The 27,037-nt window shown below is 38.8% G+C and overlaps 1 protein-coding gene across 1 annotated transcript in view; it reads right to left on the reverse strand.

The window, feature by feature from the left end:
- MAN1A2 (mannosidase alpha class 1A member 2) overlaps positions 1-27,037 on the reverse strand; it is a 127,693-nt gene that overhangs the window by 52,087 nt on the left and 48,569 nt on the right. The window contains exons 4-5 of the mRNA XM_009556830.2: positions 16,092-16,210; positions 13,691-13,771 (exon numbers count right to left, since the gene is read on the reverse strand). Of these exons, the coding sequence (XP_009555125.2) occupies positions 13,691-13,771; positions 16,092-16,210 (200 nt within the window). The remainder of the gene's footprint in view (positions 1-13,690; positions 13,772-16,091; positions 16,211-27,037) is intronic.

A 27,037-nucleotide genomic window follows, 5' to 3' on the forward strand; every position in this document is an offset into this window, starting at 1 on the left:
CAGAGCACTGGAACTGGTTCCCCAGAGAAGTCATGGATGCCCCATCCCTGGAGGTGTTCAAGGCCAGGATGGATGAGGCACTGAGCAACTTGATCCAGTGGGAGGTGTCCCGGCCCAAGGCAGGGGCATTGGAACTGATGATCTTTAGGGTCCCTTCCAACCCAAACCATTCTATGATTCTATGAAACAGATATACTGCACAAGTTCACAAAAATGTGGTATTCTCACCGTCATTACTACTGTTACTACCAAAGCCTACACAGGTTTCCTTTGAACATTAAGCACAAAGATGACAAGGCAGACCTATTTAATTACTGAATACAGATTTAAAAAAAACCCAGAGCATCTGACAGCTATACCAGACGCAGACCCTTGAGGAAAATATTGGACTTTTTTTGGCCTTATCTAGAAGGATGATCTTTCTCCCTTCAGAGTTCAATGTGCAGCAGTGAACTCTTCACCTCCCTATTGTAGCTAACCACCCATTTAAAGCTCAATTTGTCAGAAAGGACTTTCTGCATGAACAGAGATAAAGACTCTCAGAGTGATTTACTGCTGAAAAAAATCAAGATAAGTAGCACTGTCACACCAAAAAAAAAAAAAAAAAAGGTAACTAGCTTAACAAGCATTGCTATTTACGTATAAGCCTGACTACATAGCAAGATGTCTGCATGTCAGATGAAAAGCTCCAAGTTCCAGCACACCTTCCCCCTTGAAGACTGGGAACTCCTGGGTTTTGCAGTGTTCCTGGCATATTTCCCACTGCAAGTGTCAGCCAACCTGCCACCAAGAAATGAAGAAATTACTCTTTACATATTTGCTTCTACATATTTAATTATGAAGGCATCTTGTGAGATGAGGGATATACAGTAAGACTCCGGCAACATTTCAGTTACCGTAGTATGAATTGAGAGTGGAGAGCACTTCAGCTATAATTTATAGATATTTGTGAGTGATGACTGAAGAAGTATGTCACATCTAGAACTGGTCCTAGAAAATGTAAATCCATGTTCATGTGAGATTTAGCATGACAACTACAAACTACACCTATAGTGTTGAAATGGCGTAGAAATATATAAATTTCTATATAAATAGCACCTCTTCAGCATTTTAAGTCTCCAGAGTCCTAGCAGATGTCCAGGGAAGGAATGCAGGTACTAGGAAGACAGCACCAAGCTAAGGTAATTTTGCTGTCTTTGGTGAGCTGCAATAATTACCAAAGTACTTGATAAACAACACTTAGCATTTCTAAAAGACTAAAAGCCTTCAAACAAGAGAAGACATATGCTGAAAACTGATATTTACATACATATATAATATCTCTGAATTTATGTTACTCTATCTTTGACAAAAAAAAAAATATGGAAACAAAAAAAATCTAAACCCACCTCAGCAGTCTAAGATCAGAGTTTGAAAAAGCAGGAATCAACTTGAATCTGTACTATGGTGTCAACCGACTCTGCTTTTTTAACTTCCACCCTTCAGGTATTTATACACACTGATGAGATCTCCAGAGCCTTCTCTTCTCCAGGACAAACAGTCCCAGCTCTTTCAGACCTTCCTCAGATGGGAGATGCCCCATTTCCTTAACCATCTTTGTGGCCCTTTGCTGGTGTCTCCACAGCATGCCATGCCTCTCTTGTACCGGGGAGGCCAGAACTGGATACAGCACTCCAGGTGTGGCTGCAGCAGCGCTGAATAAAAAGGAAGGATCACCTCCCTAGCCTCCTGGCAATGCTCCTCCTAATGCAGCCCAGAATACCATCCACTTTCATTGCAGTAAGGTCACTTTGCTAGCTCACGGTCAACTTTGTGTCCACCACTTTTCTGTAAAGCTACTTTCCAGATGGTTGGCCTCCAGCATATATTGGTGCACGGGGTTGTTCCTTCCACAGCTGCACTTCCCTTTGATCGATTTCACGACATTCCTCTCAGTCGATCTCTCAAGCCTGCTGAGGTCCCTCTCGTGTATCAGCCACTCCTCACAGTTTGGTGTAATCAGCAAACTTGTTGAGGGTATGCTCTGTTCCATCCACCAGATCATTAATGAAGAAGTTGAACAAGATCGGACTCAGTATCGACCCCTGGGATATACCACTAGTCACTGACCTCCAACAATATTTTGCACTACTGATCATGATCCTCTGGGCCCAGACGTTCAGTTTTCAATCCACCTCACTATCTACCAAGCCATATTTCACCAGCTTTTCTGTGAGGATGTTATGGGAGACTGTGCCAAAATAGATAGGCAATATCCACTGCCCTCTCCTCATCACCCAAGCCAGTCATTTCTTCATTTGTTATCAGAGTTGGTCAAGCAGAACTTCCCCTTCATGAATCTATTCTGGCTACTCCCAGTCACCTTGTTGTTCATGGGCGAGGGAATAGTTTTCCAAGATTAGTTCCTCCACCACCTTCCCAGGGACTGAGGTAAGGCTGACTGGCCTGTAGTTCCCTAGGTGATCCTTTTTGCCCTATCTGAAGGTAGGAGTGATTTAAGATTCATCTTGCGCATTAGCTCTGGTGTTCAACAATACTTAAACCTTTGCCTTTTAAGCTTCTATACTTCTGTAAGGCACACAGCTGTTACATGCAGAAGGTTTACACAGAGATAGAGAAAGAAACCATGCCTAACTCCTTAATTCTAACAATCTTCAAAATTTTACAGCACTGTCAAATTCACCCTGTTGGAAGTCCAGGACTGGTTACTTCTGGTTCATGCAACTCTTGCTGCAGAATCCTCCTCTGCTGTGAGAACTGTTGTCTCTCAAGAACAGGATAAAGCAGGTAGTACTTCATCCATAAATATTACATAACTTGCTGACTTATTCATTTCACAAGCAAAAAAAAGCTTCATAAATGTTTCTTTTGAATCCATTCTGATCCAGGTCTCTCTTCCCTTTAAAGGTTTCTAAAGTCAAACTAGTTTTTTGTAGTAAAAGTAGAATGCCTTTGTAACGAGGTTTTCTGAAAACCCCTTAGTTTTCAGAACGTGCAGAGTAGGCTGACATTTTTCTTTATCCAGCAACACCACACATGAGACCTCAACAAATACTTTATTATAAAAGAAACACACTGGAAACCTCCCAGAAATATATGGTTTGTTGACAGTTTGAAAGAACAGTAGGAAGCCAAGAAAGACTGTCCAGTTTCAGATGATTGGCTATGTAACAGTTGCCTCTGATCTAAAAATCATGGCTGTATAAGCCATAGTATCTGTGTCTGGAGATTCAGCCTGTAAAAAAAATCTAATGCAGTGTATCAGAATTATCCTAATTTCAGGGCAAAGGCTGCAACTGCAGTCTGCATTCTGCTCCTGAAACAAAAAGTTCAGTAAAGCCCAAAGGTCCTTACAGATCCACTCACACACCCAAGTCTCCAGATCTCCTTCTTAGAGACTCTGGACTGTTCAGAGATAAAAATAAAGGTCAGGCCTTTTAGAATAAATACTGAATCCATGGGTACATAAAGCACCGACAAAAGACATGGCAAGAAACCACTCATCATATTAACTGATCTGGATAAACTAGACAACCTAGGAAAACTATCCTAGTACTGAAAAGCATTAAAATCCTGATAGCATCATATTGTTCAACTACAATCTCCAGTCCATAAATGAGCAGAAAAATAAACAGAAAAATATTTCAAGTGCATCAGTTAAATGCAGATAAGACAGCTATCATCTGGTTGACTACAAACTTTCTCTATTTACATTTTACAAATTAGCAATTATATGTTCAAATGCTGCTTCTTAGGTATAAGATAATAAATACTATGGTAGTCTTCTACCATCAGGAGGGAAAGAAGTGACAGAATTCTTAAGTGATTCTTATCTTTTACAAAAGTTTCCCAAGGCTGCTTTCCTGGACAACAGATGTGAGGAATCTAGTTGAAGTTGACTGAGGTATCTTAAGATCTAATGTAATAGTCATTTGTTTCACACTACTGATATTTTTTCTTAAATATACATGAGAAAGTTTGTGCTTACATTAGCTTATTAGAAATGTTTGAAATTTTTGCTCTAGAAGATCTAAATGCAAAAATAATGGCATGCACTGGACAACCACCTAATCACATTTAAACCACCTGGCACTGGCTAATAATACCTCAATTAAACTGCATAATTTCCATTCACTGCAATAGCCGTGTCATCTTTCTTGGTACAGGTTTCATGCATATCCGAGTAGAAAAGTTACACATTCCCCGTTTTTGAAGTGCCTTCAAAGCTGAGGCATTCTACAGCAGTCAGCCAACATCACACATCAGTTAAATTTCAGAAAAAATGTGATGAAAATCTGGCATATAAATGCCTCCTCGATCTGATCATCCCAGGAAGACAGAATGCCCTGTTTCTTACCCTGCCAAAAGCCACGGCAGTTTTGAGTTAATTTTTTCTTCTATTATTATTATTATTATAAAGTTGATTTCAGCCCAGAAAATTTTTGTGCTTGATCTTCCCTTCTCTTCACATCCGACTTCTTTACCGTAGATTTCCCTGCATAAGCAGTATTAACCTGCCAGATTAGTTACCTTTGTAAATACATTGTCACAGCACTAGAAGCAACAATCTTGAATTTGCACAATATGCTAATCATAATCACTCATGCCTAAGCATGCTCCAAGGATGTGAGTGAGCTTTTAAAAGACACTGCTTTCAGATGATTTCTTCTTGCTGTGGGCGCAACTGCTGCTCAGGGAACCAGATGTGAGAGCACAGACAGGGTCTGGCATCTGGCTTAAATACTAGCTGCTGGCAGCAAGAAAGATTGATTTAAAAAGTGCAGAAAACGGGAATGGAGAAAGAGAAGGGAGAAAAATTAATCTGAATGGCCATCAGGAAGCCAAATAGAAGAGCCATTGAGGGACAGGAACTTGGTATGCAGCTTTTCCAGCAGGGAAGCAAAATTGGTAAAAGACAGGGAAGGTTCCCCACCTCATACGAGATTAAGTGCCACGGAGAAGTTGTTAGAAGAAGACAGCATGAACAGGAGCTGAAGCAAAGAAACAAAAGGAATCAGGAGGAAGGACAAGGAATGAATGGAGGACTAAAGCAGGCAAGATATAACCCAGGACTGTGGAGTGAGTGACAAGAGTGTAGCTGTAAAGAACGGGAGTATAAGGAACACATTGAGGAATCTGACAGGGGAAGAATGTTTTCTCATCTCCAGAATGTACTCTTTGGACCTAGAACTAATTTTAATGTATCAGCCTCTCAACACACCTTTGTAGCCAAACACACTTAGGCAAAGCAAACTCTAAAAATTAATCTTGCAGGTTTTCTTTTATTAATCAGTGATTCTTGGCATTTTGCTACTACCAGTTGTTCTACCAAGTTGAGTAACAGACTGCACTGTGTTCCTCAAGGTCCCAATCCAGCTGATGATGTTGTCTCTCTACGGTTTTTAAGAAGGAACCATAAGAAATGGTTCTGGAATCAGATAATTAAACTGTTTGTGCTGTACTTACAAGTCCCATGAGAATACTTTTCAGGTAATAAAAATTATCTACCTTCTCTGATTAATAATCTCTCCTGAAATGGGCTTTCTTTGGTAACACCTGCCCTTAACATGTTCTCCACTCACATCAAATGACTCCTTAATTTCCCATGTATTTTTCCCTGCCACGTCATCTTTTTTTGTCCTTCAGCTCTGTGCTTATATTGTATCAATTTCTACTTTCTCAGTTAGTTCCTGTCTCCTGTTTCTCCTGAATGTGCTGCCAAGCTTTCAATTTTAAATTAATCTTGATTTTCCCTTTACACTTTGCCAGAAATGACTCAGTCCCCTTTAGGCTGTATTTGCCTTTACAAAGAAGTTAAACAGAGATGAAATTACATATTGTTTCACACTATGTGCACTCTTCATTACACACAGCTTCCACCTTCCCATCGGTATGATGTAAGAGATTAGGATGCAAAAATCACAGTCCAGAAAATATAATTTTAAAACTATGCAACTTTTTACATCTTCAAAAACATACCCTTTACACAATATCAGGTGCAAAATACATTTCATTACATTGTAGTAAATGTTTTGACTTTTTTAGTAAATGGATGAACTGGCTTGTTTTCACAGTTTTAGACATATTTAGTTTATATATAATTACTCTCTCTATATATAGTAATATAAATATATTAGGGCCAAGTCCTGAAAGAAAATTAGTTGGCAAACAAAAGCTGTGAGCAATGAATCAGTAAGTACAAGCTGTGAGCAATGAATTAGTTAAGTACCAAATCTTCACAGTTTTATAAATCCTCTGAAAGGCACCTGAAAACCTAGACATTTATTTCGAAAAACAGTAAAATAAAAACTCCTGCAGTACACTTTATATATCCTAGGGCCAGAAATAAGACAAAAATTTTCTCCTATTATGTCATACAAACAGAAATCAAAAAGGTTCAGCAGAGCAACAATTTGATTTTCTGGATAAAATACAGCATAATTAGCAAGGCAACTTTGTGTTTCTATCAATAAGCAGTATTTAAGTGAAACATTTCTTACACAGATGTATTTGGACTGAGTCACATACAACATACTGACTATTTATGAGTCCATGAAGCATAACTATCAGTCCTCTCTCTTTTCATGGTCTTTCTACACTTCTGCTGTTTTTACACATCCTTTTAAGAATATGATTACGAAGACATCTAGAGCATACCAACAGAGACATTTTAGTAATGACTTAAAACAGAAACAAATCCCTCTTCAGATTCAAAACTCCTATTTATAAACCCAAACCCTCATAGGTCTTTTGCCACAGGATTACATACCAAAAATTCAAACAGAGCTGCTTGCCTTTGGCAAGTTCCACATATTCTTGAAACCACAGCTACTCAAAGCACATTCCCTTGTTCTGTTCCCATGCTGGGGTCTGGCCAACATGGGTTGTTGATTTTTCTTATAACTTACAGCCTGCATCTACACGTTTGGCAACATTAAAACAGACTTCATTTATACAAGCCAGGTTGACCAATTGATTAAATTTCTCCAGAGTTTTCTATCTGCTTGCCATTTCAACATGAGTAAATCCACAGTCAGCTATAAATTCCTACAATAAGACTTTTATTGTCAAATCACTACTATACTTATCTCTGATTTTCCATTAACTGAATTTCTGAGATGGGGAGAAGGAAGAAAATCAGCCTAACTGGCTCACAAACTTAGGTCATCTCAAGTGACCTTTTCTGAATACAGACATAATTGTGTTCTTTGGTTTAGGCACTTATCTGCAAGTTCATATTTTGAATTTAAAAAAATGCATGTTAACAGGCTAGACAGCTGCTTGGTGATTTCTTTCAAGATTTGTCAGCTGATTATCCAATTGATAAATGGTAATACACTACTACTGCAGGCAGCTTAGCATCCTCTTGATTTGTAATAGACTAGACAAGTTTACCATCTTTATCATATGATAGGTGAACACATCATTGGAGGCAATATGATTTTTGCTAGGTTTTTTTCTGGGTTTTGGTGTTTTTGCTTAGCAGAGGCATTTATTTCACACAGTACCTATTCTTGTCTAAACACTTTTTAATACCCAAACTCCTTTTAAGAGAGAAACAGAAAAGCTAGCACTGAATGCAAACAACTTTAAGAAGGCAAACCCAGCCAAAATGCATAGTTTTAAAGTGCTGTCATGTCCCAAACTGTATTTTTGTTTTGTTTTAAAGTAAGAAAAACTCCTACTGAAAGTACTGCGTTTTCAGTTGATGAGAAAGAATGCCGTACTTCCTCTCTGGATCAGATCAAGTATGAAAATCTTCAGTGCAGACGCTAACACAGGAAGAGCGAGCATAGGAAAACTCAGTGGGTAGAAATCAAGTGTGTTACTGTGTTAACTGTAACACAATTAAATTAATATCCAGACAAATAACAGGTGAGATACTGTGCTTGCCATCACTGATGCCCATCATCATCAGTACAGTTGTTACACTACTGAAGACAGAGACAAAAACTAATAGACGTGGTCATCAGGAGATACGTGGCTATTGCTGCATAGTTATTTTATTTTATTTTGCTAAAAAGAGCTTCTCTTATTTCCACCAGTTCAAATCATATTATACCAACAGACCTATTTCCAGCCAGACTTAGAGAAAAGAAAACTGCAATAAAGTCAGTTTTGCCCTTCTTCCTTCCTTTTCAGGTGCCATGCAATACCAAGATGCATCAATAAATTGGGCTGTGTCATCTACCAGTCAAGAAAATGTTTAGTACAAGCCTGGTAAACATAAACTGCACAACAATTACCACCTGCACTGCAGTGAGCAGTGGCAATGCTCAATATGTGACAGTGCTTTAAAACTCAAGAAAAAAGGGTTGGTTTTTTTCAGGCTGTGTCCCGTTAGAGACCAGTGAGCTGTCACAACCACTCACTCATATGCAGCTCATCTTCTGGCAACATATTGAAAGTTCATCTTTATTGCACATAAAGCTGCTATCTCTTCCAAGATTTTAAACCTTTGAAAATCTAATTTAGATAAGCCCCTTCATAGGCAAGTGAAGACCTCCATGAAACCAGTTCACAAAATACATTGTATTGCTTGCTAAAACCCATACCTTATATATTTACATCATTTATTGGGGATATCCATTTAAATATATAACATAATTTTACTAAGGAGTCTTCCTGAACAGAAGAGATGCTGCCTGGCATATTCCTAGGCAAGGACTAGTTTGATTATCTGTTACTAGATCATCAAGTACTTAAAGGCCTTCACTGTCTACATTAAACAAAGATTTCAGGCTGGATTTATCCATGTGAATTATATTATTATCTTGCCTAGAAAGATATGGCTAGAAAGATATGTCATTTTGATGGTGTTTATAAAGATGAGAAAGAATCATGAAAAGGAACTGCTTTACGTCTAGGGCTAGCAAAGGTAAACATAGTAAATCATTAGTACTTTTTTTATATTGCAAATGCCATAAATAACTTTGCTACATAAAAAAAATAAGCTATTCTTTTCATTGTAATAATAAATCAGCAGCAGACAAGAACACTTCGTCATGATGGGGTAAGTGTCCTCCTGTCACTATCATACAACAGCCATTACAATAATATTCACTTTGTTTTCCTTACTCAACACCGTTTCTTAAGCACTCCCACGTGCTACATGCAACAACTGACTCTCAATGCATCCCTGGGCTTCCAGCATTCCATGCATTATTACTAACAGGAATCTTTTATTTGCCACTCCCAGTCACACTAGGAGTTTCAATGATTTGTGAAGCTCCAGTTCATGAAAGAAAGCAAGCAGTGAAAGCTACTTCATGCACTTTCTCCACAGAAAAATGCTCCTCACACCAGGCAAGATGCTTAGATACTCTAAAGGCAAGATGTGTTACTCCTGCACTCCTTACAGATCTCTTTACGGACCGCTAGCAAATAAGCTCTGGGCAAAGCACATAATAAGTACCACTTACTAATCCCAATTAGAATCACAGAATCATTAAGGTTGGAAAAGACTTCTAAGATCAAGTCCAACTGTCAGCCCAACATCACTATGCCTACAAAACCATGGCCCAAAGTGCAATGTCTACATGTCTCTCCAGAGACGGAGACTCTACTGCTTTCCTGGGCAGACTCTCCCAATGCTTCATTACTCTTTCAAAGAGGAAACTTTTCCTAATATCCAATCGAAACTTCCCCTGTCACAACTTGAGGCCACTTCCTACCACTTGTTACTTGGGAGAAAAGACCAACACTCACCTCCCTACCACCTCCTTTCAGGTAGTTGTAGAGAGCAATAAGCTCTCTCTCCTCAGCCTTCTTTTCTCCAGGCTAAATAACCTCACTTCCCTCAGCCCCTCCTGACGGAAGTCATTCTCAGTCATTGGCTTTCTTTATAACTCAGAACATACTCAAAAACTGGAAACAATCCCCAAACCCTGCAGCAAACAGCTGCAGCTGAACTTTTGTGGCGAGGAACCTGGAAGCCATGGGCTCAATGTTTGATTTCATTACAGACTTTCTAGAAGATGTTAGCTAAGAGAGTTGAATCTGGGTTTACACAGACTACTGATAGCTAACAGCAAGCGGTTTTTTGGAGAAAAGCCACAGGCTCAAAACAGCCCCAGGAATCTCAAACGGAATGACAGATTAGGACTTCATTCCTAGGTAGAAGCTGAGACAAAGAAAGCACACTCTTAGATCTGATAACATACACCTAGTCAGACACCAGATGGCCTGCCCATGATCAGCCAGGAAAAACTTACTGCAGAGGATTTAAACAAGGGCCTCCCAGATTGTAGACCTACTTACTACTCCTTCCACCAGATCAACCTCAATGTTTCAACATGGGAAGGTTGAAAGAGGATGCACAGGCAGGCTTTCCACTGTGCCAACTTTCACAGCCATACCTTGCTTTTCTGTTCAAAAGACATTCTAACATGGAAAAAAAGAGAAAGATGGTGATCTGACACAAATTAGAAGAACTGCCTGTTAGACAGAGAAATGATTTTGTCTCTCTACATCAAAAGAAAGGTTCAGCAAGGCAAGACAACCAAGGCAATCGGCCAGAGCAACATGAAAACATACCCTTCTCAAACTTTAGCTTTACATGCTTATCAGCGAAGGAAGTCCAGCCGAAACTCCCACTTAAAAACGGATGAGTAAAAAATTCACAAGTGTCATGTTTCACTAAGAAAAGCCTGTGACTCAACAGTGAACAGGACAGGCCTACAGCATTTTAAGCCAAGTTGCTAGCTGCTAAAAACAACAGCAGCTTTTTTAGGCTTAAGGGAGGTATTTTTCATTATTCCCCCATCCACTGCAGTAAGGGGGAACTCTTATTGAAAGGAGGGGCAGCAACACCCACAATCTTAATACAAAAGGTTCGAAATTTTACCATCAGCTGCAGCCAGCATCATTAAAATCACGATCACTGTTGATACTCCTCTGAGTAACACCAGTAACACCACAGCTAAAATACAGCATGGAGACCATAGAGTCAACCCACTAGGCAGGCTAAATAATTTTTAAAACCTAACATTTTTCTAATAAGAGCGTAAACCAGGACAATTTTATCTAAATTAATAGCCATCTGTACTTAAAAATTATGATCAATATCTACCATTATGACTTGTAATCAAATACAATCCTATCAAGTACAGGTACCCTCTCCAAGGGCAAAAGCATATAGATAAGCCATACTGACTATCAAACTCTCTAAATGTGGCCCCTTAAAAATGACAGAGCTTCTACAGCTGATGCTAAGCCTTGGACACTGCCTTTTATTGTTGTCACTATAGCACCTTAACAACACTAAGTGAATGAAATAAGAATTGCTTTTATAACTGTCACCAAACAACAGTAACTCCTGTTGCAGACCTAAGGAGAATTTATATTAATTAAAAGGGGAAAAGCAGAATTAATTCCAAGCAGCCTGTTCATTGTATTCAATCTATTTTTTCAAGACATCAAACAAGACATGTAAAAGTATGGAAATTAGTACGAAAACTCTCTAGACCAGTATCTACCAACAGTCTTACAGAGAGATGCGGACTGGAATATCAAGAAGGCGTGGGAAGGGCATATGAGCAAGTAAATGATAGCTTGATGAACAAAGGAGGAATACCTACCTACCGGACAAGGCAGACACTCCTTCAGAGACATAAGCCCACGTACCTGTTCACAACACGATCAGGCAAAACATCCCAACAGTTGGGAGCAGGCTTGCCTGTTTTAGCAGTAGCTAAAAATTGTCTCCTCCAGCCTCTGAATGCAGTAAAAAAGAAATTAAGCATGCCCCGATCTTTAGTAAAGAATACTTTCCCTTCTTGGAGACAGAAGAGAGAAGACCAGGTTGGAAATCACATCTCAAATAAACCTGTTTTCAACTCCAAAGAGTTCTCAGAGGCAGGTGTCCCTCCTAGGCTCACACTGACAAATTGCAGAGAAGCCACCCAGCCTGGCAAACGAAGTTGTTTCTGGTACCTGACAAGACTATCTCACACTATTTTGAAAAAAAAATATGCAGCCTGAACACTTTTTTTAAGGAGTTCTTTTAGAAGATAAAGTTAATACATATGAACACTGGACAGGAATAATCATCTACCACAAGTCACAAAGCATTTGAAGTCCATTGGAGAGACTAATGCTATGAAAATATTTTTAAATCCAAGAGTCAGCCCAGTGGCCAAAATTTAGGAAAGACAGAGGGTAAGAGCTGTCTAAGAAGGCAAAAAAACCCCCCTCATCCTGATGAAAATTCTTTAAGAAAAGGCACTTGTTCTGACTCTACCAAGTGGCTAGAAGCAACTGAAAAGAAAAAGAATATTCAGCTTTACAAACACAGGCAAAGCCTCTGTTACGGCAGTGTTTGGCTACATCCATCTGCATATAGGGGCAAAAAGGTTCTTGTTAAGGGTCTTGTGCACAGGCATGGCATCACCCTATACAAACAATCCAGCTACTGATGCGTGATCTTTGCTTTTTCTCTGAGGTTTTTCATATTCACAGTAGATGACTCCAAGGAGAATGCTTCAGTTTGAGCAAGATACCCAGAGACAGGATCAATGTTCCTAGCTGAAAAGAAGACACGGCATTGCAGATACCCAGAGACAGGATCAATGTTCCTAGCTGAAAAGGAGACACGGCATTGCTTTACAAAGGCTGTCTTCCTGAAGAGGTGCCACAGCTACCAGTTCAAAAGGCTGACTTCTAACATTGGGGAATAGGAGAAGAAACTCCTACCAGAAAAAAAAAAAAAATAAATCACAGATCCCAGGATGATGACAAAGACCTAAAGAGTAAACAAATATGTGGGTTTCTCCTAGTTATTTTCAGGTTTGTGGGCTTGAAATCCCCACGAACTTGTTGATACGTGTGTGGTGCTTCCCTAAACAAAGGGGGTAGACACATATAAACACCTAAACATGTACTGCAACTTATGCCATTAAATATGGCTAGCAGCCTAATGTTTTAGGCACTGGGCTACAGAAGGGCCATGAAAAATGAAGGCTAAAAACAAATCAAGGATACAGGCAATAGATCAAAAGACAGGTAGCTGATAAGACATTATAAGAGCTATGACTTAATCCGTAGAGTTTGGGTCAGGCTCCTGCTTTACCAGTATGCGAAGAAAGAAGTCACAGCAATGTTACTGCTAGACCAAAGAAGTCCATGTCTTCAAGACTTTGGGTATACGGATCCTTTCAATTTAAGCATGCCTTTGTATAACAAGTATAAGCCTCTGATCTCTTTTTTTTTTTTTTGGTAGAAGTTTCAAAAGTAGGACAAAATTGGCTTGACAGGTCTCAGTTTGTCACTGAGAAAATGGTAAGAAGATTATATAGCACTTCTGTGAAGCAAACCTATAGCCTTGCATGACAAGTGACAAAACTATTGTTTCTACCGTTATGGAATTACATAATTCAAAATCAAGTTATTGTCAGCATAAGAAGGTAGTGACTTGACATTTCAGGCTGATGCTTACTCAAGCAGATGTCTTTTGTAAACATTCAGATAAAAGAAGTGTTCCAAAGTTCTACCAAAGGGTCCTAAATTGGCCAAGACCAATACAAAAATAAGCTTTAAAGATTCCATACTCTCTGAATTTGATTACTTCGGACAACTTACTGCTGTAAATTTAGTTTGCAAACTACTGAGAACACAAGATTCTAGAAAATTCTTTATACACAACATTTGCTTGAATACACTAAATTTCATAGACACCTTCCAGTCTCCTTACCTCTTGTCCTGAAAGGTAGTATGCTGCTAGAAGACCACCAATGAAGCGAATATTGACCTCAAAAACAGATACTTCAGAATTCTAGAACAGGAAGAAAGAGTAAATAATTAACTCCCTAATAGAAAAAGAAAAAAAATAATCATGAAGACAGAGGCAAGTACACACCCTAAACCAAACTACCTGCAAGGACTTACACTGTTTCACTATCCAGATCCACACTGAAATTATCACACCAAGTGATAATTCTAGATACAGTTGTAACCGATTTTTAAAAATCAAAATAGTTTTTCTCCTGCTCTCTAATCATGTTAGTGCCATACAGTGCAAATAAAGTTGTTTGGGGATCATGGGAAAGGCGGCAAGGATTGTACGTTTCTATAATTCAGCATCTTTCCTCTTAGGTTTAAGTGTAATATGAAATCTTCTGGGTTTACAAGATGAAGTAGAATAATTAGAGAATTCCTGTAATAGGCTTTCTTAACCTAAATTACCAACGTGCCATCTCAAATTTAGAGCTCCATTTTAACATAGTCTCCATCTCGGAACAGCCTTATGTACTTAATGTTATGACAACAAGTCCTGAAAGACCACTGAGAAACGCAAGAGAATAAACCATTTACAGCCTTCCTCCACATTAATATCCTTGAGCTAAATTCACCAATATCTTTTGACTCATTTAACCCACTGAAAAATTAAGAGGAATTTGTCTTCTCCAAAAAAATTCTCTTCATTCAACCTATCTGACGCAAAAATGTAGTTTCATTGAAAGATACTGATATAAAGGAAACTTTTCCTTTTATCCAAAGGTCACTACGAAGTACAAAGCATAAGTTGACCCATGAAGTAGCACACAGTTGAAATTGTATTTATATATATGTCTTTCACACTACTTCTACAGCACTTACGGTTGTAAGTATACATTTTGCTTGTATCCAAAATAAATGCATTTTGCACTTATTACTTATTCCAGAAAGACTATATGAATACATTAAAGACTTCCTCGAATTTCTCAAATACAAATGATGATTAAAAATCTAAAGTTTTAAATACTCCCAAATATAACTTTTAATAAAAGATGTATTTTTATTTACATACATGTGATACAAGGAAAACATCAACAATGCAGCCTACGATTCCAGTTAATATCTATTAAAGCAATGAATCACATAAATTTGTTCCTCTTGGATTTTACTGGGAAATAGAAATCATTAGTTTAACTCTATGCTGTACCTTTGCTTCTGTATTTATAAATAAACTTCAAACCATATAAGGAAATTAGTCAAGTCTGGTGTATATATAAGACAACTCATTAACCTTCAGAACTGTTTTTTTGATACGTAGGAAGCTGTAATTGAACCCCACTGGGTTATGCAAATTTCTTCCACCCAAATCCTAGTGTAATTTATATTGAGATTGCCTCAGATCAGACTAAAGTTATGGAAGTAATTTAGTTCACTCTCATAATGGTACCATTATGTCTACACTGCCACTGATATATTTAGGGTCTTCAGTTTTAGGCTGAATAATTATCCGGCACGAACTGAAAAAAGGCAGAGCAGAACTTCTTTGCAGTTTTCCAGAGAGTCAATGTATAAAACAAAAAGAAAAAAACCCCAAAAATAATTTCTGAAACATAGGATATAATATAAAAACAACAGTAAGCATTTACACAATTCTGACAGTATATCTGCTATTCAATTTGTGCATTACTGAAAGAAAAATTAATTTTGGAGTCACAGGGCAAGCGCAAGGACTGAAATACAAATTCCATCACAAGGTCTGCATCAGTCCCAAAACTGAACATTAATGAATAAGGATAAAGCAGAGCAATTTCTTCCATTTAACATTTCCAAACTCTGCACGCATGAACAATGCCTGATGCTATCTGATCAGCTGGGAAGTTCTTGTGATAGACTGAGGGCCTGCAGACAAATTAAGATAACTCAAGACACATTCATCACGTTAAAATATCTTAAGAACATGGAAGAAGACATTGTATTGTAAAGTAATTTATACACCGTGGTTTGGGAGGAAATAGTCTTTCACAACTCAGTTCTTTTCAACTTTTATCAGCTAGGAAAGCCTCATCTTTCTGCCTTTATTTCTGAGGCCCTGTTGGTTCTCACTGACCGCTCTCCCTTTCTTTCATTACCCACTTATTATTTGTATTTTGAAAATACAATATATAGGAATACCCTTACATACAATTAAAGTGTGAAACAGTTGGGGTGGGATTTTTTCAAAATAAAACCACAGAGAACTTCACTAAAGCTCACATATGAAGTTCTGATACTTGGAACCATCAGGTTTTCAAGTTCCAGTTGAAAGACCTCTTACGTCTCCGCAGCAAGAGGAACACTGTGAAAAGGACTACAGAAATACTAGGACAATTGATACTCACCACACTGAAATCAAGATTTTTGTCAATCCACTCTTGTCCTTCTCTGAATTCATCATGAAGCCCCATGATATAAAGCGTATCCAATGCATCTACTATGGTAGCACCCAGCTGTGAGTTTCCTACATGCAAAAAGAAGGATTTCTGTTACAAGTGATTACTTAATTACTTTTCTTAAGCACCACAAGCACGAGGAAACATTCCAAGCAGTAGCAAAACAAAGTTACTACAAAGATGAAAGCATAAAGAATAATCAAAATGAGCAAGGAATTAGTAGCTACATAAGAGGATCACAATTCTCTTTCAATGCATCAGTCCTCTGGCACAGTTCGTCTTCTGAGGAGAAAAGAAGACTAAAGATAGAAGAAAAACAAAAATCCTCTCATTAGGTTTCCTAACCTGAACATGAGCAACTGTACTTTGACATTAAAAAAAGCACAAAAAGACACTCAGCTTCAAAAAAGCTCTTAGGGATTCTATGACAATGTTAAAAAAAAAAAAAAGCATATGTAAAGTAACCTGTATTTCCAGTAATGCCTGGCATTTCCCAACATTTACTGCCGAAACATCCGAAGTTTTGCAGTTATGGAAGATACCCAGTCACTGAAAGCATGGACTGACAAGTAGGGATGTCCTGGCTTGGCTAAACTGATAAAGATGCAGCCCCAAGAAGTTCATTCAAGCCACTGCCTGCACTGACCCACGCTATGAGGTGGTAATGGATTCCTCAATCCTCACCATTTAAAGTGGAGCATTTAAAGCCGGATAAAAATCAATAAATACCACTCACTTGAAATAGCAGCAATTTAGAACTGACTGATGAGTGACTCATCGGTTTGAACAAAGGAGACAGGATGAGGAGGTGCGGAGCCACTGACCATATCTGCCTTTCCCAACCTAAGCTGTTACTCTTAGGCACAGGTCTTTGTTTCTAGAGAAAAGCAAGAATTACTATGCATTTTCTTTTATTTTCATGGAGCACAGAAAACTTCCTACACACTAAGAAAGTGGCCTAATGTCACTGTCTATAAGGTATCCTACAAAACAGTACAATGACTACACGATTATGGGACTAGTGCTGTTTAGTATCTTCATCAATGACGTAGACAATGAAATCGAGTGCACCCTCAGCAAGTCTGCAGAGGACACCAAGCTGAGTGGTGCAGTTGTTGCATCAGAAGGACGGAATGTCATCCAGAGAGACCTGGATAAGCTGGAGAAGTGCGCATGTGAGAACCTCATGAGGTTCAACAAGGCCAAGTGTAAGGTCCTGCACCTGGGTCGGGGCAATCCCTGTTTTCAGTAGACAAAGGCAGATGATGTGACTGAGAGCAGCCCTGCAGAGAAGGACTTGGGGGTGCTGGTCGATGAGAAGGTTGACATGAGCTGGCAATGTGTGCTCGCAGCCCAGAAAGCCAAACGTGTCTTGGGCTGCATCAAAAGAAGCACGGCCAGCAGGTCGAGGGAAGTGATTCTGCCCCTCTATTCCTCTCTTGTGAGACCTCTTCTGGAGTATTGTGTCCAGTTCTGGAATCCTCAACATAAGGATATGGAGCTGTCGGAAAGGGTCCAGAGGAGGGCTACAAAGATGATCAAAGGGCTGGAGCACCTCCCATAGGAGGACAGGCTGAGAGAGTTGGGGTTGTTCAGCCTGGAGAGAAGGCTCCGAGGAGACCTTATAGCGGCTTCCAGTACCTGAAGGGGCTACAGGAAAGATGTGGAGCGATTGTTTACAAAGGCTTGTAGTGATAGGACAAGGGGTGATGGCTATAAATTGGAGAGGAAGATGATTTAGATTTAGAGTCAGTATCAGGAGGAAATTCTTCACAACGAGAGTGGTGAGGCACTGGAACTGGTTGCTCAGGGAAATCGTGGCTGTTCCATCCCTGGAGGTGTTCTAGGCCAGGTTGGATGGGGCCTTGGGCAGCCTGATCTAGTGGGATGCCCATGACAGGAGGCTGGAATTAGATGATCTTTAAGGTTCCTTCCAACTCAAACCATTTAATGATTCTATCATTAGCAATTTAATGACAGTAGACTCCTAACAAATGAAGCCCATTTTCTTTTTCTTTAATGGACTTTTCATCCACAATGGGATTTCTACAGCACAGTGTTCCTGCTTGGTTGTTTCTATTCACTCATTTCTGATTTTTACATGTCAGGAAATACTTTTTTTTTTTCCCCCCTCAAGTATAACAACTGAATGAAGGCATCACCCACATTGTATTTCTTTTATGCACCTAAATGATTGGTACTTACATGCAAGCTCAATTCCGTTTTCAGAGATTTCTTTCCCCGAATAATGAAAATTAAACACAGTTTCTATGGCAAAGTAATCAACAACTAATTCCTTTAAAAAAAAATGTGCATCTGTTTTAATTCACTTAAACTAGATATGGAAAGCCTTAAGTCAGAGGTGTTTATTAAAAATACTCAAGTATAGATCATGACGTACTTACTACCTTTTGCAAGATTCACTAAAGAGACATATCCTTTGACAAACTGGCCACCAGGCATACCTGTAACTCAGGAAATGTATCCACCATGGTGTGTAAGTAATGTTTAACACCTTCAGCCAAGTGACAAACTCCATTGTTCCTGCTGGAGTGGAGGTGTCTTTGAGCAGAGCTACAGCACCCACTTAACTTTCTACTTTTTCATAAGCATAATGTGACAGTTACCAATTCATCACTTCAAAAATATGCAAATCCATTACACAAGGACTAACTTCAGTATTAGTTGACAAGGTATTTCTGACTTAATGGTAGAATGTGTTACAGCACTCCATTCCTTTATTTAAACTACATTGGTAACATTTTCAAATACACAAGGTGTTTGAACAAATAAAAATTCCTAGCCTTGAGAAACCCTGAAAACTCCTCTTGTAACAGTTTCAGAAAATAAAAACCTTTTAAGGTAAATATAGTGATTATCCTATCCCATCCCTAAGCTCTCATATTCCTAAATGTCATGGGGTAGAAAGAATACACTGCATGTGGATGGATTGGCGTGTCACTGTATCGTCTCATTCCAGGAAAACAAATAAAATCACTGTTTTCTGTAAAAATCACTGTAAAAATCACTCAGTTTTCTAGATCACAGAGGTACATTCAAGTGCCTACAAGGGATGACAGTATTACACTGGGCACAGGAACATCTGCTTTGTGTCTTACATAAAACATCTTCAAAAATATAAATTTAAACAACCTTTTCCATGGAGCTCTCTACACAGAACCATAAAAACCTATGATTATTTTTGCCATTTCGCAAATCAAATAGATGCATCCAGACACGGAGAGCAAAAAGGGTAAAACTGCTACAACAGAGCTCTCTCCAGAATCAAGCAAAAATGTTGATAATTTCCTAACACATCTCATAGCAAGTGAACAATATGACTTCACTGAATACCAACAAGAAATTTGCTTTTGTCCTCACAGTGTTTTAAAGTACGCCATCAACCACACAGAAATCTCACCTAAACCAGTAGCCCCTAGTTGGGACTGACCGACCACCTGTTTCACACATGATCCTCCAACATGGTTTGCAGCCACAGAAATAAATGTGATCCAACAAAGCAAAACAGAATTATGAAGCACTTTTTACCCGTAAGAGTTAAAGGCATAGATTCATACTCTAAGCCACACTGGACCACACTCCATTAGTTTGTTCAAGCTCCATTTCCTGCTGCCTATTTTGCCCCTTTCTCATCTTTTATGTCCATCATTCACAGACCCACAAATATCCAACAAAACATTACTGAGAAAAGCCTCTCCTGCTCATATATGCCTCTTCCCTAAACAGTGACAAGTGCCCATTTCTGAGATGCAGATTAGTATGGTTGCAGCTTAGTCTCCACGTGAGAGCTCAACTATTTCTTACTACGGTCTCCCAAGGACAGCTTTTATAATATCCCAACACATAATAAATTATTCATAAGAAATAAGAAAAAATGAGTAAGTAGGCTATTTCAACCAAATTTAGTTTATCTTTCCTTTTTTTCTTCTTAAACATTTGGTAACTAACCCTAACTGCACGCAATTGCTTCTTCCTTGATGAGAAAAACAACCTTTGCTTTTTAAACCTGGGTTAGAGAGTAAAATTAATTAATTGCTCTCAGCTTCTTTCTGAGAAGACTGTGAGAAAGCAGGGGGGTACTTTTCATCAGAGTGCAGGGACGGGACAAGGGAGAAGAGCTTTAAGCTGAAAGAAAGGAGATTTAGATGAAGAAGAAATATTTTCCTGTGAGGTTGGTGAAGCACTGGAACCAGATGCCCAGAGAAGTCATGGCTGCCCCATCCCTGGAGGTGTTCAAGGCCAGGCTGGACGGGGCTTTGAGCTACCTGATCCAGCAGGAGGTGTCCCTGCCCATGGCAGGGGGGTTGGAACTGGATGATCTTTAAGGTCCCTTCCAATCCAATCCATTCTATGATTCTATGTGGAGGGGATGTCATTCTTAAGTTGTTTCTAAGTAACAGCTTGCTGTGAACTCTTCTTTATCTGCTAAGGTTCTCAAACTAACCAGACCAGGCTATGATGCTGTCATAGCTGTCTTCAACTTAAAATGCACTGGACTACGAGCAAGGCAGCCACTGAAATTTAAAGCAGGAAGATCCAGCAAGTGTTCAAAGTGACCGCTGGCCTGCATTAGAGTCGCATGTGGTGCTACAGGGAAAACACACTACAATGGTTATTCAGCTGTACTTTCCCCTCCTGAAAGTCAGAGAAATAATTTTCCATTCATAATAGAGTATCTTTTATTCCTTTTCATAGCCATGCTAAGATCCATACATTTTGCCTTAAAGGACAAGAGGATAGTCTTCATGGACTTAAACTGCAGAAGCTCTAATTTGAAAATCTAAACAATGATATAATAGTTTAAAGGAGTACACACAGCTTACAGCCTCCTCAACCAGTCTGATCTATTATTGCTCCAAACACAGAGAGAGCAGATGTGTCATTGTGGTGAAAAAGGCTATAAAGCAATTAAATTATAACAGAAAATAACACATCTCCTAGCTGAAGGCATTCCTTCCAGGGTCTGCCTCTGCTCAACACAAAAGCTCAGTTGGTCGTGTTGTGTAAGATAATAACTGATTCTAAACAGGCTCAGTTTTACAAATGTCAGATTAGGAAGTTTCGTCTCCATATAATTACAGTTCTAGTTGATTGAGTTCCAAATTTAATGAAGTTTGCCTAATGAATGCAATGCTCATTCTTCTAAATAAAACAGAACATCCATCATGAGCTAATGGAAGGAATTTAGCAGTGAAATAGCTGAACTATTAACCAAATCGTGCCTGTTCTCATTAAGCAAGAGTATTACTCCAAAGGACTGAAAAGCACTAAGCCAGATTTGTATTTAGGTAGATTTCAGTTTCTTGAGATTAGACCATTCCTTCACTTGATAGCACATAAATCTACAGTCTGAAATATCTAGCAAATCATATGACAAACAGCAGGGCCTAAAAGAAATTATTTCAGCCTGCTGAAGTTCTAGATAAAAAAGTGGTTTATTTATATCATTTTAAAGCCTCACAAGAGACTATCGAAGTACAGGGAGAGAGATCATTGATGTGTGTTCCATGACAAAAGGAATATGAAGAAAATAGATAGCCCATTTTCATTATACTATAAGGATAAGTATATATCTTTAGAAAATTTGATACCACCTACATGGTTGCGTAGTGTATTTATTATGTGGAAGCATAAAAGACTATGAGCATGAGGTACTACAGAAAACATGAACTAGCATAGATCAGTTACGATCAGGGAAGACTGAAAATTTAAGACACAGACACATTATGCAAACAAGGAACAAGATGACAAATTAAAACTCTATACCAGTGAATTGAAATCATGCACACTGAGTTGAAAAACCATCATACTGGTGCTTCACAGAAACTTTATTTGGCCCATCACCCATATCTACTCCTTTCTTCCAACAGGTATACATCTCAAAAATCTCATTATTTCTTCCAAAAAAAACCCTCTTCCATGGAGGCTTTTATTAACGCAAGTAGAGGGCTGAGTGGATGTACTGGGCCAGGCTGGGATGGAGCTAACCTTCTTCACAGCAGCCTGTATGGTGTGGTGTATTGATAACAAACCGGAGTTCTGTTTATCGCTAAACAGTGCTTGCACAGCATCAAGGCTTTTTTTTATAGCTCTCCCCACAAAAAAGACTGTCATGGATGTGTCCCTTCCCAGCTGATCCAAAATGAGCAAAAGGGTACTCCGAACCATTTAGCATCATGCTCCATGATAAAAGCCGAGTGTAAGTGTGTTAGTCTGGCAAGAAGCCATTCCTCAGAGATCAGCTGAGCTTCAGTCTGCTTGTGACGGGCAGTAAGCATCTGTCTTTGATTACTTCTCCCCTCTCACCCCTTTCCTTCACTTATTAAACTACCTTCATCACAACCCACAGCTTTCCTTGCTTTTGCTCCTCCTGTTCTCACCCCTGTAACACTTGGGAGAGAATTTTCTTTTTTCCCCTTTCACCCTCTATCTGCCTGTGCTTTAACACTCTTGTTTTAGAAGTGTGTTAGCATCCCACAACACACTTGGCATCTATCCAGAGACCAGTCTGTGAAGGAACAAACCTGATGTTTGTTACAGCCTATTCAAATAGATCTCTCATTACCCAAATGCACACTAGATCAGAACAGGACTGCTACAAAGTAAAGGAAACCAGCCTAAGTGGAAAAATCACCATGAGGCCTCCCTGCCTCGAAGGAAAGTCAGACACAATAGGCCTAATAGGTGGATGTAACCATTCATACTTTTCTACCTTACACAGTGCCTTAGAAGGGAATGTTTTATTATTAAGCAGAAAAGACAGGAGATCAAAGACCCAGAAGTGGGATGCTCATCAATTCCTTCACAATCAAGGCTGTGTTTTAATATTTCCTAAACCACTGAAAAAAACAAGAGGAATCTAATAGTCACTCTTATTTTGGTTTACAAGGACAGTTTGTGGATACCATCACCAGCAATGTTTTGATGAAAACTAAAGGAATCAGCAAGATTGCTTGAGAAAAAAACAAGCACTTGGATACAGTAAAATAATTTGGGTTGTTACAGAAGGCAAATGCCTCTGTATCATACAAATAGCAAGTATCTCCATGTCCAGGCATCCCTGCTGTGGAAGTAAGTTATTTTACAACCTAGAAAGCTAACTTCTCATCATAAGCATTAGAAGGCTGGAATCTACAGTTAGTTACGTGTAGAGACCAGAGATCTGGATGTAAGGAAATGGCTTTCACCCTCAAAACAGCAGAACTAGTGGGATGATCCTACTGATGGACAGAGCCATAAGAAATAAACAGATCTCGTGTACCAGAAATAGTATTGGTCTCACAGCCATCCATATCAAGTTCTTTGTTTTTTTTCAGGGCCTTGGACAGACATCATTTACTGGAAGCAGAATCTAGTGCAGAACGTCTTTGATTACTGGTGTGTTTCATTAGGGGTGGGGGGAAGGATCAATTTGAAAATGGAATCTTAGAGGACTGAAGTCTCAAGGGATAATTTAACCTAGCACTTCAGTTAAATATCCCCTCTGGCAGGTGATCTGAACTTCAGAACCCTCCAGCACTACTGACAGAGCAACCCAACTGGGGTGTGCCCAAGCATAGAGCAGAACCTCCCTATTTGATCACAGCGATTCAAGAAACAGAGGAGATGTAGAGCTTCGAAGTGCTAGGGCACAGCTTTGAAACCAAAGGATTATTTATTTTTCACATAGGCAGGTGTTTTAATCCCTAGCAACAGAGCAAAAATGCTTCCTCAATAAACTCAGCTTGACATTAAATACAGAGTTATTACGGTCTTAAAAAAAATAAATATTCTTGTTATTGATATTCCTGTCTAGCCAGCTCCAGGATGGCTGAAATATGCAGACTGGGCAAGATTATACTGATCTAGGGAAAGTATAGCAATTTCTACCCAAAACATTCAAAGAACTCAAGTTTTGAGACTGTAGCAACACAATTTCTTAATGTCACAGACAATTAACAGACCCGGTAGAAAAAATACGTAACATGAAAATTAAAAGCCAACAATTATCAACCCAGTTATCTGTATCTCTAGTGAGGGTCTAGCAATAAAGCTGCCATTACTCAAGCATCCCACTCGTAGAATATCTTAATGACTCACACAGAACAAGATAACGTTTAAGAAAATAAATTAAACTTTTGAACAACAGAGCTTAATTCCACAGTGAAAACAAGTGCAGCAAAATTAGTCAATGAAACCATACATTTCATACAAAACTGTAGTATTTCAGCTCAGCCATAAAATGGAATGAATAAGCCTTTAAGTACCCATGAAGAAACCAACTGCCCTTAACATTTTAAATTAATTAAAAAAAGGCAGAACAAAAAGCTAAGCATGTTGATTGCTTAGTTCTGTTAAATTGCTGGTAATAGACAACACGAAAAGGAGCTCCTAATCTTTTGTACCAGACAGTAAAGTATTTCAGCATATAAATAACCTTAAATAATCAATTCTAATGCTTTCCTTAATTTTATAAATGAGGAAGTAATAGGAGTGAAGCATTTTAGAGCATGCCAGTCTTTGTTCTCTGAATGTATTTAAACTGGACCCGCAATTATTAATCGACAAACTGCTGCTCTAAATAGGTACGTTCTTATGACCCGAATTTAAAAACTTTGTCTACGAATTCTTACTATAGTAAACCTTCCTCACCACTCTTGACTAGATTGCTCTACTTTGCTCTCTAAATCCAACATGGCCCTTTAGCTTAACATGGACTTCAGCAAAAGTCACGCAAGCAAGAGCTGAGCAGTCTCTGTAGTACAAAGCCTGAATCTTCTCAAAACTAAATCTGAAAAGGGCAGATTTTTAATACTAGGCAGTTTCATTTTTCTTATTTTTTTTTCCCAATTGTCTCATCCTTCCCCTGCCCTCCTCATATTTTGTTTTTAAGCATAAACACAGAATTGAATTACTGTAGGCAGGAGGAAGAAAGAGTGGACTCTGTGCGGCCCATAATTAATATTAATGCTGGAACTACGATCTGAGTTAGTGGAGGGTTAAGACCTAGTGATAACTGAAAGGCCACAATGTCAGGAGACAAAGATTAGGATGAGCTTCAAGAGTAGAAAAGGGATAAGTGAGAAGAGATGGCACTACAGTGAGTACAAAGGAGAGTACAGAAGTGCATCAGAAGGGAGGCAAGAATAATGAGTCAGCAGTGAATGGTGATGACAATCAGCTACGCATGTGAAGCGGCCAATCAAAACTAACCACAAATACAGATCTGGACCAATCCATTTTGAGAAATCAGGAAGCAGAGGGTTGAAGGGAAGAGTGCCTGTAAATGATGGCTCAGAAGTATGCAGAGCCTAAATACAGCCAGCAGTCAGTTAAAACCAGCTGCAAGCAAAGCAAGTTTAATATTTGACAGTAAGAAAGAGAATGGGATGTTATCTGGACTCGAGTATGGTTGTGTGACCTGAATGCAGAAATCTTATGCATGAAGCAAGCTAAGTACTGCTCTTCCAAGATAGCAAGGATACAGCTTCCTACAGTTAACTGTAAGCTAAACTACTTTATCAGCTAGGTAGTAAGAAAACCATCACAAAACCCCACACCTCTAATAGCCCTCATATCACCTAAGCATTTCCATCTTTACATAAAAGCTTAGGCCACTTCTACACATTTCGGTCCAAATCACATTCAAAATTTTCTTTAAGATAGCTGAAGAGGCACCGATTTCAGTGTGGTGTCCATAGAACTTCATCAGAACAGTGCAAAACTTGAGTGAACAATATTAGTGTATTAGGCACAAGCACAGAATTGCACTCACATGGCTGAATTGCTTCTGAATTACTCCTGCCTCATAGCTGGCTTCAGATGACAGTGAAGCACAGTTGCATCTGCCTCCCACTTGATGCACATATCCATGTAATTGTCCTGAACATATCTAGTTTTAAAGCTCAGTATGATAATCCTTATTTAGATGTCATGCCTGTTTACTTCATGTTTTAACACAGTCCAAAATAGACTGTATAGGCTTAATTTCATTTCCTTCCTCTGTTCTGAATTCCAAATGATAGGAAGTAAGTTTAAATTCAGGAATGGCATTCCCACAACCTACATAATTCCCAAATACAAACAGACATAAGTACAAAGATTCCCAGTGGGAAGCAAATATTTTTTCCTCTGAGCAAAACATCTGGCTTGTAAGAGAAAAAGAGGAGAGGATGCTATTAGAATAAAAATTCTAATTCCTGAGCCCTGAACTCAAAGATGATTTATTTTCTTTGGTATCATTTGATGTATGCGTTTACAATTCTACAAGGCAGCTTACAGAAATGAGGTGTGTTTATCTAATACCACTTTGCATCTCTGCATCTCTGTTTTTTTAAAGGTAGAATTTTCAATTTTCTGAGTATTGTCATAAGATTTAACATCATCAGTTCAGAAACGTGTAAAAAAGCAACTGAACAACTGACCTAAAGGTGTTGCACATGAGCTACTACAAACTGGGCGAGAATAATTCAGTGCAAATACTGTATTATTAAAAAGAAGAGAAGACAGCTGCTCATGGTGAACTTTCCCGATACATATAGGCACACCTGACAGTTGGATTAAACAGCAACAAATGCAAAAAATATTCTTAGCTAACCACATTTGTCTTTATCTATGGCACCAGTACTGTAAAACAGTTAAGACCGAGTATGCAGCCAGACTGCATCCTGCCTGCACACATTTGCAAGTTTTAGAGAACAACCATATTCTGAATAAATATGACATCTATTTCAGTGAAGCAAAATAGTGGTTAGAAAACACTATTTGCCCAATTAGCAACATCAGAGGATCTAATTTAAATTAGATGAATTGAGGAAAAGTTAGAAATTTTGTAGAGGGAAGTCTTACCTTAGCATAAATGTTTCAGTCTTCTTAATAAGTGAACTTGCATATGG

This window comes from Cuculus canorus, chromosome 1 (assembly GCF_017976375.1).
Source record: "Cuculus canorus isolate bCucCan1 chromosome 1, bCucCan1.pri, whole genome shotgun sequence".
Classification (NCBI taxonomy): domain Eukaryota; kingdom Metazoa; phylum Chordata; class Aves; order Cuculiformes; family Cuculidae; genus Cuculus; species Cuculus canorus.